General features: G+C 37.3%; 2 protein-coding genes across 2 annotated transcripts; one reads left to right on the top strand and one right to left on the bottom strand.

Moving 5' to 3' along the window:
* Window positions 1-119: 119 nt before the first annotated feature.
* On the top strand, window positions 120-2791 carry LOC118436863. Its single transcript, XM_035855500.1, has 5 exons — window positions 120-323; window positions 389-529; window positions 597-728; window positions 813-926; window positions 1248-2791. Exons 1-5 carry the CDS (start codon window positions 219-221, stop codon window positions 2592-2594), a joined length of 1839 nt encoding a protein of 612 aa, XP_035711393.1. The 5' UTR covers window positions 120-218; the 3' UTR covers window positions 2595-2791.
* Window positions 2792-2960: 169 nt separating this feature from the next.
* LOC110854642 (neuroglian) lies at window positions 2961-8863 on the bottom strand. The gene is made up of 14 exons (XM_022103108.2): window positions 6402-8863; window positions 6233-6335; window positions 5880-6154; window positions 5551-5715; window positions 5260-5377; window positions 5139-5160; window positions 4752-4913; window positions 4519-4625; window positions 4394-4413; window positions 4263-4320; window positions 3978-4028; window positions 3685-3843; window positions 3433-3607; window positions 2961-3355 (listed from the first exon to the last, which is right to left on the bottom strand). The coding sequence occupies exons 2-14, from the start codon at window positions 6297-6299 to the stop codon at window positions 3295-3297; spliced, it is 1440 nt and encodes a 479-aa protein (XP_021958800.2). The 5' UTR covers window positions 6300-6335; window positions 6402-8863; the 3' UTR covers window positions 2961-3294.
* Between the last annotated feature and the right edge of the window lie 4775 nt (window positions 8864-13638).

Below are 13638 nucleotides of genomic sequence, written 5' to 3'. Positions count from 1 at the left end.
AAAAGTGTCATTTCTCTTACAGTTTATTAATAAAATTAATGCAAAATTGTATTTCATACATATTTATTTGCATAATACTTCTCCACTCGCCCCATCATTATTCGAGTTTGACGCGAAACGAAAAAAGTCAACCGATCGTTTTTGTTGAACGGGAATTTATCAAAATTCTTAGTTTATCAGTTTTGCTCAATAATAATTATTCCGACTTATCATAAATCATGTCGGGTCGCTTACTCCAACCTCCGGATGCTGTTTTTGAATCCGTGTTAATGACTGATTGTGATTTGAACTCGGTAATCCTGCCTTATCGAGAACGTTGCAGGGTGAGTTAATTAATTTCAAAATTTTCACTGGTCATTTATTAATTGCAACATGTTTTTAATTGCAGTACACCCTGGGCGAAAAGTACGTCTCGTGGGACACTCAGAGCGAATTCATCTTCGTCAAGACTAAACGCCCCCAGTGGGATTGGAGTTTCGGCCTGGAAATCTTATGCGGACATGACGCTTACTGGGCCAAACCGGTCAAGGTTAGTTAATGGTGGGCAGTATTTAATAATTTAGCCTCCCTAATAAACCTATTAAATAAATCATTAGGGCAGCTTCGTTTTCAGAAACGGCATAAAATATTACGACCGGGTCAAAATCCGGCTCAACTTTGGGGATGAATTAGTCTTCGCGAAACACCGCGACGGAATTTCTGGTGGACTGGCCAGATTCATTTTTAAAGTAATGAGAAATACTAAATAAGAAACTAATCATAAATTTAGGGGGAATTAATTATTTTGTTTACGTACGTAATTTAAATTTTAGAGAAGGGAATATGCTACAAATGTGGATAAATCTATCAAAAGTGGACCCGATTCTGATGCAATAGTACGGAAAAATGGGGCCAAGGTGAACTTCTCTCCAGGCGAAAATCAATTGGTACGCTCATGACCTATAAAACTTTCTATTCGGCTTTAATTACTATTTCTCTATTTAAATTAACTTCACTTTGATGAGTAAATGCGCTCTAAATTATACATTAAGGAAACAATTCTAAATCAAGAGTGAATTTTGTTCTCTTGAAGCACCTTACGTTACTTTGGATTTAATAAATCCGAAATTTATATTCAGTGAAATTTACTTATTTATAATTAAGAGAATGCATTTACTTTTCATTGAAAAGTTGAAAATTTGAAAAGTTTTCAAACTGATAGATATCAGTAATAACATTGTTTTTAAGAGTGAACCTTTAATTTCCAGATTTTCTCCAAAATTCTGTCCTACCTCCCCTTCAAAAGTTTGAAGAACGCTCGACTCGTCTGTCGCCACTGGGACGAACACGTGTCTCCCATCTTGCGAAAGAAGTCCGTCATAAATTTCTATCCTGGTCTCAAGTCGGCCAATCCCTCCCTCAAATTTTTGCAATATGTCCACGAAATGCAGAATTGGCCACGTTGGAAAATATCCTATCCGAAATTACCCACTCCCTTAAACGACATTAGCCAACGTGGCGCCAAGTATATCCTCGACTTGGACTGGTTTCTTAACCCGATGAGGGGACACTGCGTCCAGAGTTTGTCCTTATTTGGAGACATCTACACCAACTACGATTACAAGACTTATCTCAAGGCCGCCCTTCGGCTTAAAGACACCCTGGAAGAATTGCATCTCGAATTCGGAATCAAGATTTTGGGCTACAATGGAATCGAAGAGAACTATTCCGAAGTTTCCATAAATTTCAAAAAGTTGACAAAGTTTTCACTTGCCCTAAATTTCCTGGAGGGTGAACCATCCCCCGCAACAAGACTGGTGGCGGGCTGGATGAAACCTTGGGCCGATGCGGTTAAGGACGTCGAGTCCATTTCTACTTCTGTTCGCTGCGATACTTCTCTCGGGTCACGATTTATCCAAGAGTTGCAAAACAGTGGCGCAAATTTGTACAAAAATTTGAAGGAAGTCTCGCTAACTTGCAAGCCAGAGGACGGCATCAATTTTCTCACCGAGTTGAACAACCCCCTGAAAAAGATGACCTTCACAACACCTCTGGAAACCCGACATTTTCCAGACTTTGAAAAATTACTCAAGAAATTCGCCTCGTCCCTGGAACTGCTAAGTTTTCGGGTTGATACGGATGACCTGGAACCAAAAGTTCTCAATCTTCCATGCCTTCCCGACCTGAAAACATTAAATTTCCACTTTGAGGAGTTTTCAGATGGTCATTTTTATGCGGGATGTTTGCGGTTCGCGTTTCCCCCACTTTCTGGCGACCATGACGTCGGGATCAACTATGACCGCCATCTCCCCTCGATTCGTTCCATCGTCATTAGTCCAGAATTTTATGAAGATGAGGATGCCACGGACAGCGAGGACGATGTCAACACTTTTTGGGACGTTTATAGCGACCTGATTGACTCTCTGCTTCCTAAAGAAGGACAAACCTGTAAAACTCTGCGGAATTTTGAACTTCCGGACTTCGATGATACTGATACGAAGACGGAGACGCGATACCGTCAAGCTCACCGACTGCCGGAAGTATTTCCAAATGTGAGGAATAAGTGGATGGATTATGGGAGATGTAGGTCAATTAAGGGATTTTTCTCGGTGTAAATTAACATTCAGCAGTTGATTTAGTAGTTAAAAGATGATTAATTTCTTGTAAATTCATGCAGTTAAATGTGCTCTAACAATTATTATATGTTGATATGTATAATTGACGATATCTGGTGTTTCTGTTATGTAATTGCGTATCTGCATTTGTTTCAACTATAAATTACCAAATAAATACAAGGATTTAAAAATCATCAGATTTGCAGCCATATACCCGTTTGGAGTTTAGTTATTCACAAATTTACCATATCATCTTTGCCGTCGTGCTTATCTAAAAAAAATCGCTCAGGTTAATTGAGGACTCAATAACTACAACTAAACTATGACAGCTACATATGACGCAAACACAATAATATTTCATAGTAATTACGTATTCATTCATTAGTACAAATTACCATTTATTGCGCTTCTTAAATTTTACTAAATTTAACCAATAATTACATATAATATTTAATTGTCATAAAATTATAAAAAACTAACTTTTAATTTCCTACGTCTATTAAGCTACAAATAAGCGTATTAAGGAACCGTTCACCAAGTCAGTTTACATACATATTTTACACCATTTACTAATTATTCTACAAGTGAAATATAAAAATAGAAATTGATTAAGCGGAGCACAGATAAATACCACGCAGAGAAAATTATGCAGGCATGTCGTAACAATTTAAGAAACTTTTATATTTTTCATTTACTTAAACTAAATCGTCGTCTCATCAACGGCATAGTTTCCTGCACGTGCTCGCTTAAAGACCAAGACCCTGTTTAAGTAATAAAGTTACAAATTAGTAAGGATTATATGTATGAATTTGTCTAACTTTTTCAGCACACAACTTACAAGATGAAGATGATAAGGAGCAAAGGGATTGTTACAGATAACCCAATAATCCATCCGGTCGGTTGTTGGTGAATTTCAGATATTTCTGTGACACGACGATCCACCACGACCACGTTGAGATAGAAGTCTTTGTACACATAGCCCAAGCGATTAGTCGCGTTGCATCCGTAATTCCCTGTAAATAAATATGTATTTCTTAATAACGAAAGATCAGAAATTAAAAAATTAGTTATATTTTATGTGATCAATCACCAATGTCAGATTTGGTCACATTTTGAATGAAGATCACATTTCTGATTTGATGTCTCCTCGGGTTGGGTGCTGCTTCTGCGAGATGTTTTCCATTGTGGATCCAAGTTATCTGTGGGGCTGGTCGTCCGCCGGCTTCACACTGAAATTTGGCCGTCTCACCTGCATTATTAAAGAGAAAATAATTAATGTGGGGCAGGGCATTCATTATTACAAAACAAATAGTTCTTATAATGATTTCTGGAAATATTTTAAGCAATAAAAATAAAATTGGAAATTTATCTCGTATTAAATACCTTCGGCTAGCAAATTCTGATTCTCCGGCTCAGTAGTGAAGTACGGGACGGCTAAAAGAAAGCGAAAAGAACATAATAAGGAAAAGTTGTGGTTATCATTTAATTTTTTTTCGAGATGGGCAAAATACTTTATCAAAATACAAATGGAACATTCACGATTTTTCGCGTTTCAAGTTGTCATCGCTGTCAATATAGTCTCGATTTTAAGAAATTCTGGCCATCAAATATTGGCAATTGAAAAATGAAAATTTTGGCCATCTCAGTAAAATTTGCAATAATCCTTACCTTCAACCGTCAAATGGATCACATAAGAGATCGGACTACCAATTCCGTTTGAAGCATACTGAAAATTTGACAAAATTAATTTTATAAAATTAAAATGACACATTTTTTCATAAATATGTACATTTCCTTACGCAATAGTAGCTCCCTTGGTCTTCAAGGTTCCGATGTGAGGAGGTTATCATAGACATAACATTATTGAAATTACTTCCTAATTTTATGCAACGCAAATCCAGATATTTTAGATTGGTTTACTTACCCTTAAAATCAATATCATTAATCTGCAAGGTCTTTCCATGATTCAGACGTTCTGTATTATTCGGAAAAAGGCTGTTCTTCTTGACCCACTTGATATCCGGCAACGGTCTACAAAATGATAAAAACATAAAACTTGGGAAGGATTACGCACGGGGATAAAATTTCCCCGGCTCCCACGCCACGTGGTCTCATTAATTTTCATTAAAACAAACTTTATGAATATTTTTTCCTCACGTTCCGCTAACAATGCACCAAAGGGACACCGATCCTCCTCTCAGAGCGACCATTTGAGTTTTAGAAACATATTGGAAGACCGGAGGGTAAATCTTGGCCGGATCGGAGCTATTGACCGGACGAACACCCAGATAAACTGGACTCCCAATGTTCCTCTCGTATCTAGCAGAGAAAAAACTATGAAGTACTTTCACAAATTTAAAACTTGCCAATTTTTGTAGAAAAACACTTTAAATACATAGTTTACACACAAAGGAAAATTTACTGAGCAAATTGCACGTTAATCGAAATATGTATTTGCGAAACTAATCGAAACCATCAAAATCTCACTAATTGTTAATTTATAAAAGTCTAGTTAATTATTATAAATTAAGAATCAACACTCACCTGATTGCTAATTCAGATGCGCCTGTTACAAAAAAGAAAATGAAATTATAACATTTCAAGATAAAACTTATTTTTAATTAAACTTTTGCAGTTTTTTTTGCATATTTTTCTAAATACTTACAGTAATACAAATACGTTGTGCTTCTGTCGGCAAGGGTCACATTGGAAAACCAGAGGGTACCTTTTTCCTGGTCTGTCGTTATCCGGGGGTCCGTTATGTTAAGCATCTCATGCTCGTTCTGAAAAATAAATAATGCAATACAATTTGTCACTCTTATGCATTCATACTTCAGTCATTGGTAACCTGTGCGCTATTTAAGTTATAAAATTGGCGCAAGTTAACAAAGGAATCAAACCTCTTTCAACCTTTAATAGTTACTAAATTTTTTCAACTACTTCTTCTTCAACTTACCACCAAGACCCAGTAAAGCGTCGGTTTGGGATATGCGTATGGCGCATGGCACGTCAAATTCAAGGGGCTGCCCTCTTCCACGACGAAAGTGCGACGTTCCATCCGCAGAAATGGGTCCATCTCCGACTTCCTCACCAAGACGGCGTTGCTCGTCGCGACCCCAAGCTGTGCAAGATAAAAACATGATTAAAAATCGTTACAATTCGTAACTTACAGGCTTTTGAAGAGTCACTTAATTTAGAATTCAGAGTGCATTTACGCTTCAAAAGGGTATCATTACATTATTTTTAAGAGTGTACAAAGTAATTAATTAATATTTCTTTAACCACCTCGTTCTTGGCGAAGCACTGGTAGTGCCCCATGTCTTCATCCCTTGGAGAGTCCACGTACAAGGTGCCGCTGCCGGGGGTTTGTGAATATCGTCCTGTCTCCTGCCAGTTAAATGGGGCCCCATTTTTTGTCCAGATGTAGGTCGGGGTGGGTTCCCCTGTCGCCTCGCAGGGCAGGGTGAATGGCAAACCAAACACCATTCCTAGTAAATCATAGATTGGGACAAGAAGCTCGCCTGCGGGGGGCTGGTTCACGATGGAGGGAGGGGATTGGGCTGAAAAAGATAAAAAATATGTGCACCAATTAAAAATTAATGAATTAATTAGATGCAATTAATTATAATTCTTCTTACCCGTCTCCTGTGCAAGGCTTCTCGGCAAGAGAAGGAGAAAGAAAAAAAGAAACAGAATCCCCGACATTATCGTCTCTTATCAGCTCCTACTGGTTTTCGTGTACTGCAATGATGATAAGGGTGATAAGTCAGCCTGAAAAATTATGGTTAACAATTTATTCACACTTACCTTTAATTTTATGAACGCTTCACCTGTGCTCGTGGATTGATGGTTGAGCTGCGCGCTTGATTGGCAGGTCGTGAGAAAAATTTGAGACGGCTCAACTTGCCCCAAAATCAGAGTGGTGATGTTTTTATTGTGTGAGACGGATACATGTTTGGAAAATGTGAAAAATCAATCAAAACAAAATCAAATAAAAACATGACAAGATTGTAAATTTGTCATATTATGTAATGTAGATTTATGTATTGAACATTTGAGTACATATGTAAATAAATGGCTGAATACTCATAATTATGAGTAAATTGTTCAGTTTTAATTCTTTTCATGTGGGGAACATAATGCAATAGAGTATTTCTACTTTTGAAATAGTCGGCGGATCTGCTTGTCGAATCATTTAATTCTTACTCTAATGAAAATGACAGAGGTAAGGTAAAAAAACACCCAAAATTGTGTAACTACTGTTTCAAATTTCATTAAAGGAAAAACAATAGATTTAAATTAAATTACTTATTTCACAAATCAGCGGTTAATTAACAAATTTGATAAATGTATATCCTACTTATCAATCTTCCCCCTCAACCTGGCCATCCATTCGTTCTGGACGTTCGGAAATATCCCCGGAAGTCGGGCTCGGTTTTTTTGCATACACATAAATCACTAAAAAACTCATTGTTCCGGTCATTTTGAGTCTGACAACCTGATGCCAGATTTTTCTCCTTGACAAAAGCTACATTTTCAGCTTTTGTTGCCCGACTCAAAATGACCGGAACAATGAGTTTTTTGGGGTCAAAGTTTCTGAGGGAGGGGCTTACACAGCAAGAGCCGTAACAAATGCAAGGTTGCTTATGATATACATAATCGTAATTACCGAAGTCATTAAAACAGCCTCAAATCGCCCCAAATTTAAAACATAAGCCTTTCTGAATTTATAATGATGATGTGCATTCGAAAATTAATGCTTTGAGGCTTATCAATCAAGTTATCAATTTTTCAGATAAGAAAATTTAGTTTATCCAAATCGTCCAAAATTTAAAACTTAAGCTTTTCTGAATGTACAATGGTGACATCCACTCGAAAATTCACGCTTTGAAGCTTATCAATGAAGTTATCGATTTTTCAGATAAGCAAATTTAGTTTATCCAAATTTTATAAAATGAACCACTCGTGTGAGAGATGAAAAGCATCTCAACACGAGTTGGTTCATAATCCCGGTAAACAATTTGAAGAGAGTGAGAAGTGAGACGGACCACCATACGGCACTGGCAACGACAGTCAGCCGTGGTGGTGGATACCCACCAGAATCCGAGTCTCACTCTGCCTTTCGCTAAATAATGGAAACTGCGTTTGTCGAACGGTTGGGCTGGTTTATCTCAATATACATCCTCCGGTTTTCGCTCAAACGGTCTCTCTAAACTTCCAAAATACACGTCTAAACTTCTCAATTTAGGAAAACATGGAAGATTCAAAACGAAACGGGGTTCTTCTGCCAATTCATCCGTAACGACACAAAAGTTCAGCGATTCCAGGGACGGAGCGAATTTTTTCAGCAAATCCTCAAATTCGGAAAGGTATCGATTTTCCAGAAGCAACGTAATCTTCTTCAATGGCTGGTTCAATGGCTGGTGAGAAAATTTATCCATCCTCTGACTTGCAAGTTAGTCGAATCTCTGTCAAATTTTGATACCGCAAAGTTCCCCTGGTTTGCAAAGCTTGGACAAATTTTCACCCCAGGAAATCTTCGCCTATCATAGAAATCGAGGTCACCCGGGTAATCGCGTCGGCCCGGGTTTTCATCCAGGGCGCCCTCAGTGTGGCTGGTGATCCGATTGACGAACAAGTATTCAATTGCAGAGAAAACTTCTTCAATCCTTTGAAAAATAGGTTTGCCCGGGTGGAATAATACTCCTCCCCGATCCCGTTATCGTCGCAAATTTGCTTCATGGATCGCCCATCTCCTTTTTGCCACCGCACAGAGTTGATTATTAACCGTATAAAGTATGATAATAGGGCATTACTAACAGTTATACAAACTCGATATGCTGACCACGTGATGAGAGCGACTGAGAATAGCCGTAAATAAAAATTTGCCCTTATAAAAAGTCCTTATTAATCATGGTAATTCTCAAAATTCTGATTATTCGAGTTGCGGCACTTGTCGTGTGGGGGATGGTTTAATGCTGGCCGCCCATAAATTACATTTTGGTGTGCTATTTTGAGTGAAATACCCCATAGTGTCCGCTGGAAACTGGATACGTAATACACTAGTTTACAGGTAGATATCGACCACAGTTAAAGAGCTATTCAAGATTGCTGAGAAGTGTTGTGTAAATAAGAGCAATTAAGATCATAAGCCGAGATTATTTGTAATTATCCCAAAATGGAAATCGATACAGAAATTCCTTTGGACCAACTATTTCTGAATTCGGGTATTAGTAGAATAGCCTCGCAACCGAATATTTGGCTGGGGAATGTTTTCTATGGAGTTCCTCCCGATGGTTAAAATACGCCTTAAACCATGTCGATTGTTGAACTGTTTGCCCTTCGAGTGGAACGAAAAGCTACGCCAATTTGTTAAGATTAAGGAACCCCGTCACTTAAAAATTTTCCAGTTGCAATGCGTTTTTTCAGTGCTTCACTGCATCGCAATGTTCTTAACCACCATCACCTTAAGAGAGTTGACCCTGACTGGAAAGTTTTTAGGGATTATGTTCTTCTTGATATACGTTTGCCTGACTAGACCAAGGCTAAATTATTCTCTGGATAATTTGCCCATTGAAATTTTGAACATGATATTACATTTTGAAGGGAACACTATGCAAGGTAAGGTGTAACATAATATTTTTTTAATTTCACGCTAACCTCACTGTGCCAAGAATAATCGAAAATGACCTCCCCGGGGCACGATACATGATTTCATCACTATATAATAAATCAGATAAAAAATTAAATTTGCACACTACAGTTTTCCAAAAAGTCACAAAGAACTACTCCTGGTGTACAGAAATTTTGAGAAATCTACTGATATTATATAAGTGATAATAATATTTTTGTCATTTACAGAATTTCACACATCACCAGTGTTCTTAAGAACAAAAATCATGAAAATATTCATAATCTTGTGTGAAATCTCTGTCGTCGTCTTTCCCATTCTTATCTTCATCTTGCTCACTTTTGCGCCTTGCACACCCCCATTTATATTGTCCATGCTGCCTCACTGCCAACCTGTCCAAACAACTATGATAATGGCAGCAATTAATGTATTGCTCCACTTATATGAGGTGTGGAATTTTTCGCACATGACGTATTCTGGATCAATGTGGATCCTCTATATCCTCGTTGTGGATAGACTGCATGCTAAATTATCTTAAGGTGTTAAGAAGGTATGTGAATTACTTTTCTATGGCAAATTAAAGTTGTAATGTTGATATTTGACAATATTTGGAGCATAAATGTGCTATTACTTACATATTACATAACCCATCCTAACCTAACCTAACTAAACCATGCTAAACCCAGAGTAAATTTTAGGTTTGATCAAGTTAACGTTACTGAAGATTTATTACAGTTTATGTAACATAGAATTCAGAGTGTACTTACCATTCGATGGGATTGTAGAAAATTATCTTTTAAAGTGTGCTACATGTTTGTGTTTTCAAATTTTTAGGCAGACTTCCACCATCCGAAATCCATCAGACAAAGATGACTGTATCCGATTATACTGTTCCATTCAAATATTGGAGAAATGGTTTAACTCATTCGTCATGGACAAAATTCTTCCCTGTTTAATTATTTGCGTCCCGGCGATAGAAATTGTTGCATTATTTGTCTGTATAAATTTGCATCATGACATTTCCGGCCTTGGGTTTTTATTATTTCCGCTCGCTTCCCTGGATGCAGCGATGGTTATCATGTTAGCTTTCACACTGGCGTCATGGGTGCAAAAAGAATCGAAAGATGCTCTCAAATATATAACCGCCAAGGTAATATTTTTGGATAACAAGGCGTTAACAAGACGACAAGTGAGAAGCCTAACACCATTAAGGGTAAAATTTGGATCAAACTTTATCGATCGAACGACGCCGTTGATTATACAAAACTTTGTGCTGAATCGCACCATGACTTTGACTTTAATTAGATCGAGAAGGATTATATAGTATCCACAAATATATAGTATAATTTAATTCATTAACTTTTGGATGAGGACATTTGGATGGGGACATTCTTTTAATAAATAAATAAATTTCATTAACTGGATAATTATAATTATTGATATCATGTTACTTAGATTTAGTGTGATATAGACTACGAACATACGCTTTTGTAAATTGACAGTTTTTGAATTTAGCCGCGGTCATGATTTTAGACCTCAAACCTGTCCAAGGTCAAAAATTATTTTGGGCAATAAAAATCTTAAAAATTGAAATGCGTTGAAGTTGGCGTCATATTTTTAACATTAGGGAAAGTTGGTACTAACCGAATTTAATTTGTATGTACAATCTTATAAATGATGTTATCCTTTTGCTAGGTAAATGCACTCTAAATCCTACACATATATATTAAGGAAACTGTATACAATTCAGAGTAAACTGAAAGTAACCTTTAACTGGATATAGAGTAAAGCGTACTATGGATGTAAAGTAGTTACGCAATATCTAAAAGGGCAGCATTGTTTTTAAGAGTGTAGAGAATAGTTAATATGTCACGGTAGAAAAATTAAGATAGAGAAAATTGTTGTCTGTACTCATAACTTTGAAACCCAGGTAAACTATGGTAAAGAAAGTTGCCATACAGGATTGGAACAATGTGGTTGATACATATGTAGTTTCATTTGAATTAACATATACAATTGAGAGATATATCTATAAATTCGTGTACAGTCACAACATTACTGATTTTGTTCTTCCAAGTGTTGATTGTTCTTCCTAATGAGTAAAGTATCGGCTTACGTGTATTTTGAACCATGAAGAAAATTTTGATTATTTCTTGGATCTTAGGCTCGTTTGGCATACATATTTGTTTCTATACGCTGGCTTATGATGCGTGATATTTACGATATGAATTTGTTTTGGATTATTCGACCGGTGTACAAACAAACAAGTAAGCGATCTATCATACATATTTGCAGGCATATAATAATAAAATTCTTCATCTTCGTTAATATCAATACTCCAGCACCCAACATTGTAGTTAACACTCTGTCATAATCCTCTAAAATCACACTAATCAATGCACAACACAAAGTTCCACCACACAAAATAAAAAGCGTCGCCAACCCTTCATAAATCACTAAAGGTTTCACAACTCCATGTCCTGTCACATTGTCAACTTTGCTCCTGTCCAAATACATCCTAGCTATATTTTCGGCCTCTAGTTGACCGTATATCCCAGATTCCAAGACCCAAATAAAATTTCTGGGCAAACTGGATCCACCCCCACCTTGAAATGACCATCCAGCCATTCCGGCTTGTAAGATATGATTTCCCTTGGTAAACCTTATACGGGGATATTTCCACATGAGATATTCCCGTTGGGTTTCAATTTGTTCAATATCCCCGACATATACTACCTTCCCGCACATTACGACTTCCTCCTCAGCATATCTCTGAAACTCAGACATGTCAGAATCAGTGTGCATTTTCGCTCTAAGTTTGCGTGCAGGGGATCACCTAGAAAAAAATGAATAGCGTCTTCCTTCCTGATTAAATGTGTTCCTTCTCGCAACCCTCTAAACAAACGCTCCAAGTTTCGAATAGAGTGGACAAAAGGGAAGTCTGGGCTTTTTATATTTTTCAAGATGTCGAATAACCGGAAACAATTATTGTTAATGAATCCTAACAAACCACGCTGGTCCCACCAGGATTCATATAATTTCTGAAACTGGACTAATTTTTTCCACTCGGACACCTCCAAGGGATACTGTACATTGGATACTAAATGAACGTACGTCCTATTACAAAATAAATCTTGCCACGTTTCTGGTCTATTTCCACGGAGAGGAGCGTTCAGTTCGGAAATAAGCAGCCCACTGTAACAATTTGTCAAGAGGATGGCGACCAAACCCCAAACGCTAAAAATGGTGCGGTAAAAGTGACGTTTTTCTATTTGTCGGGGCACGGAGGTCGAATCATCGAAAAGTATCGCGATCAAGGGAAGCCAGGGAATGGCGGAGGGATTTCCAAACTCTTTTGTATACAATTTCTTAATACCCGACATAATTAAAATTGTCACAGATAAGGTACCTAATAAAGTGTACCACAAAATTCTTCTGAACGGCGTTAGGTAAAATTCAAACGAAATATATTTCTCACTGTAACACGACAGCTATAGAAAACCGCGAGATTTCGTCATAACCTGTGTTGAACCTTTTAGCAAAAAAACTTTTCCGATATTGTCTTCAGACGTCATTGACGGCAAAAACAGGTGACTCCGACCGAAAAATGACGTGATTATTGTGCAATTGGATTTTTATGCAATAATTCTTGCCAAATAGAGATTTATCTTGAAATCTTTGGTTCGATTGAATGGATTGCTGCTAGGTTCCGTATAGTTATTTCCGCCCACGTAGGACACCGTGGTGTATGAGTCAATAAACTGCCAGGATTTTGGTGAAGTCGAGATTTGATCGTAAATACTTCTTAACGAGGTTTTATTTGAATGGAAATTAATTTCTTTACATATCGTCCCTTGTAGACTGGGTTTATTACCTTGGATTAAGACGCACAATTCTTCGTTCCTGCTTGTCCCTTTTGTTAATAAAAATGCAAATTTTTGAATTCGTCCATGGTAAAAGAGGTAGTGAGCTGAATCCAGAAGGTTGTTGGACTTGACTAAATCGACAGTTTTTGAAGATACGACCAGTACAACGTACACATGCTGTGTTGATGTCACAAATATCCAGTTTTCTGGGACTGGGGAGTCTATATTTCTGTCGAGAAATTGAATATGTGAGGTCGTCGCGACTTGAAGCAGAAACTTAAGTTTATTCAAACGGTAATTTCTATTGTCTCCTGCCAATATGTTTGACAATAAAATACTAATCTTACAAGTTAAGGGGCGGCTTTGCAAAATATCCACAGCAAGTTGCAATCGCTGCTTGTTTCTTTGAATGTACTCCAATGAAACGTTGCTAATTATTGGTGTAATAAAGACCACAGTAGTTGGATAAAAGGTAGATGGCGTGGCAAATAGGTCGTAAATTTCTTGTGAAAATGTTTTATCGTGTAAAATGTGAACATCGCAAAGT

Source organism: Folsomia candida, unplaced genomic scaffold, assembly GCF_002217175.1.
Source record: "Folsomia candida strain VU population unplaced genomic scaffold, ASM221717v1 Fcan01_Sc010, whole genome shotgun sequence".
Classification (NCBI taxonomy): Eukaryota; Metazoa; Arthropoda; class Collembola; order Entomobryomorpha; family Isotomidae; genus Folsomia; species Folsomia candida.
Note: the sequence above shows the minus strand (reverse complement) of the source record. Positions and strands in the feature narration are given on the sequence as shown.